General features: G+C 33.1%; 1 protein-coding gene across 1 annotated transcript in view; it reads right to left on the reverse strand.

Moving 5' to 3' along the window:
- LOC106465677 (leucine-rich repeat extensin-like protein 3) overlaps positions 1-1,098 on the reverse strand; it is a 14,970-nt gene extending 13,872 nt beyond the window's left edge. Inside the window, exon 1 of the mRNA XM_013925914.2 lies at positions 821-1,098. Coding sequence (XP_013781368.1) covers positions 821-981 — 161 coding nt within the window. The 5' untranslated portion in view covers positions 982-1,098. The remainder of the gene's footprint in view (positions 1-820) is intronic.
- Between the last annotated feature and the right edge of the window lie 2,674 nt (positions 1,099-3,772).

Raw genomic sequence — 3,772 nt, forward strand, 5'->3', positions numbered from 1 at the left:
TAGAGGGAAGGCAGCTAGTCATCACCACCCACCGCCAACTCTTGGCTACTCTTTACCAACGAATAGTGGGATTGACCGTCACATTATAATGGCTGAAAGGGCAAGCATGTTTGGTGGGACGGGGATTCAAACCCGCGACCCTTAGATTGCGAATCGAGCACCCTAACCACTTGCCCATGTTACTATGGGGTCTAGATTAACCCAGGTTAGTTCCAATGTCACCTTGCAAAATGCTGGCTAGAAGATATATAGATGATACTTCATTATTCTTACAGAAGGCGAACATGCTGACAGTTTTTAAACTATCTCAACAGTGAACATCCTAATATTAAATTACCTGTTGAACATCAATATAACCAACAACTTGCATTTTATTTATTCATAATAACACCAGTAAATTTGAATGTGAAATATTTCATTAGAAGAATTTCAGTCTTTTAGAAATACTGGTTCATACAAGTTAACCAGTAAACTTTTTTTTTCACAAAGAGGTAGATAACAAGAAATTGTTACTAGAAAATATATCTTTTCAATCGGTGTTATAAACCAAGTAATTTAAAATCATTTAAACAACAAAAGCCTTTCTAACTGAAATACAGCTAAATCTTCTTTATACTTGCTATATACAGGTAAATAGGCTACACTGATTAGAAATCCAGTAAGTTTTATTACCAAGCATGAGGAATTAACTCGTTCACTGCTGCAGCAATTTTAACCCATGCACTAAGCCAATAATGTAGAGTGACTTGTATTGTCAAAGAGGCATCTGGTGGCTTATTGTAAGTTAGAATTCAAACAATATGAACATTCTAAAACATACCGCTGTAGCTGCATCTCCTTCTCCTTGAAGTAACTAGTTAAAACATCTAACTTTGTCTGGGCTTCTGTCTTATCCTGTAATGCCTTATTGTAGTCACTCCAGAGCTGGTCTACTTCTCTCAGTTTCTCCTGTAGAGTACCTGTAAATGGTTCATAACTCATCTTTCTGGGTTGAAAATATTACAGTGTAAATTGTTCTTACAGAATTAATTGTGTCGTGAAACAAGCAACCAAATACAAGAAACTAAACTTATAGTTAATAACAGAGACAACTAACCCCAAACATATAAATATCAAAACAGTAACTTATACTTAATAACACAAATAACTAACCTCAAACATGTACACATTAAAACAGTTACCTTACAGTTAATAACACAGACAACTTATAAAAAAAACTAAAACCACTTCATTTGGGATAAAATATGTAATGTAATTTGTAAAGTGTTGTATTACCCACTTACAAGACACTAAAACCACTTGACTTCGGATAAAAGATGTAATGTAATTTGTAGTGTTGTATTACCCACTTACAAGACACTAAAACCACTTGACTTCGGATAAAAGATGTAATGTAATTTGTAGTGTTGTATTACCCACTTACAAGACACTAAAACCACTTGACTTCAGATAAAAGATGTAATGTAATTTGTAAAGTGTTGTATTACCCACTTACAAGACACTAAAACCACTTGACTTTTTTAGTGTATTATAAGTGGGTAATACAACACTTTACAAATTACGTTACACATTTTATCTGGAGATTAGATGTGGGGAACAGCTCCATACAGATTAGATGTGGGGAACAGCTACATACAGATTAGATGTGGGGAACAGCTGGGTACAATTTAGATGTGAGAAACAGCTCGGTACAATTGAGATGTGAGAACTCGGTACAGATTAGATGTGGGGAACAGCTCGGAACAGAGTATTTTTGCTAAGTTTAATCTGCATTAAGTTTTTGCTTTGAATTAAAAATAATTCCATTTCACAGACTTGCTAATACTACTCAGTCTCTAGAATTTTTATTTTAAAAAATAATACTCAAGTTTTTGAACAATTTTTCAAACTTTCTTCTTAACATGATGTACATAGTCAACAATTTTGAGTTGAATAACCACTAATATTTGCATCATCCAGTAGAGGGATGAGTAAGGTAGAAATCCAACATATTGTGTAAGCTCAGTTTCTGTTTTATACACAGGCAAAAGAAGAAACGGAGGAAGCAAAGGAAGAAAACACAAGACTGTCTATGGAATTAAGTAATGAAAGACAAAAAGCTCAGGAAATGGAAGGTCTGATATATTGGTTTTGAAAAAAATATGATCAGTATTGAGTTTGGGTAGGCTACGAAATGGAAGGCCTAACATATTGTCTTGTTACATGTATTATTATTTCTGTACTTGTGTTGAGTTTGGCTTATTTCTGTATAGCATTAGTCAAAGCTCTTTCATTCAAATTTATTGTTAACTGAATACTATATAACCCTTCAATTCATCAGCAAGTTGTTGCAGTAATTTTGTTTTGGTTTGGCTAGAATTTAAATAACTTGCAATAGCCTATTTGTGTACCTCAACATAAACTTCTGAATAATTATATTTCTTATCAATAACACTTTACAAATCGAGTTACATATTTTGTCCCAGGTCAAGTGGTTTTAGTGTATTATAAGTGGGTAATACAACACTTTACAAATTACGTTACATCTTTTATCCCAAGTCAAGTGGTCTTAGTGTCTTGTAAGTGGGTAATACAACACTACAAATTGCATTACATATTTTATCCCAAGTCAAGTAGTACCAGACTAATAATGATAAAAGAACACAATAACGTTTATAGGAATTAGTGAAAAACCACAGTAAATGGAACAAAGTGTCAGAAGTCTGATATTAGAGAAACTAGTTTCAACACACTCGTGCATCCTCTTCAGTCTCACGTTGTCTTTTACACTACTCTACTAAGCTGTTTCCCACATCTAATCTGTATGGAGCTGTTCCCCACATCTAATCTCTACCAGACTAATAATGATAAAAGAACACAATAACGTTTATAGGAATTAGTGAAAAACCACAGTAAATGGAACAAAGTGTCAGAAGTCTGATATTAGAGAAACTAGTTTCAACACACTCGTGCATCCTCTTCAGTCTCACGTTGTCTTTTACACTACTCTACTAAGCTGTTTCCCACATCTCATCTTTTTCGAGCTGTTCCTCACATCTAATCTGTATGGAGCTCTTTCCAACATCAAATCAAAATCAAACAGTTTCCCACATCTAAAGGCAAGAAAAACGTTTTTGAATAACATAACTTTCACCTACCTAGCTGGGCTGCTACAGTTCTCAGCTAGTCATGATATAGATGTTTCACAGCCCATACATCACAAGATGAGACTGGTTACATCAAGTTCACCATGTAACATGTTGTGTTATTATCTTAATCTCAAATGTGTAGAGCATTTTATGTATTAGCTTGTACCCTGTGTTAATGGAAAACTAACATACCTTTGTAACATCTGTCATCAGAGCTAACTTCTCTTCAACTGCAAGAAAAACAAGTTCATTGTGATGAGTTACAAAGTCCATAATATGTTTGTTTAATTAAAAGTTATGATGAGTTACAAAGTCCATAATATGTTTGTTTAATTAGAAGTTATGATGAATTAAAGTCCATAACATGTTTGTTTAATTAGAAGTTATAATGAGTTACAACGTCCATAACATGTTTGTTTAATTAGAAGTTATGATGAGTTACAAAGTCCATAATATGTTTGTTTAATTAGAAGTTATGATGAGTTACAAAGTCCATAATATGTTTGTTTAATTAGGAGTTATGGTGAGTTACAAAGTCCATAATATGTTTGTTTAATTAGAAGTTATGATGAGTTACAAAGTCCATAATATGTTTGTTTAATTAGAAGTTATGATGAGTTACAAAGTCCATAATATGTTTGTTT

Source organism: Limulus polyphemus, unplaced genomic scaffold (assembly GCF_000517525.1).
Source record: "Limulus polyphemus unplaced genomic scaffold, Limulus_polyphemus-2.1.2 Scaffold2018, whole genome shotgun sequence".
Classification (NCBI taxonomy): domain Eukaryota; kingdom Metazoa; phylum Arthropoda; class Merostomata; order Xiphosura; family Limulidae; genus Limulus; species Limulus polyphemus.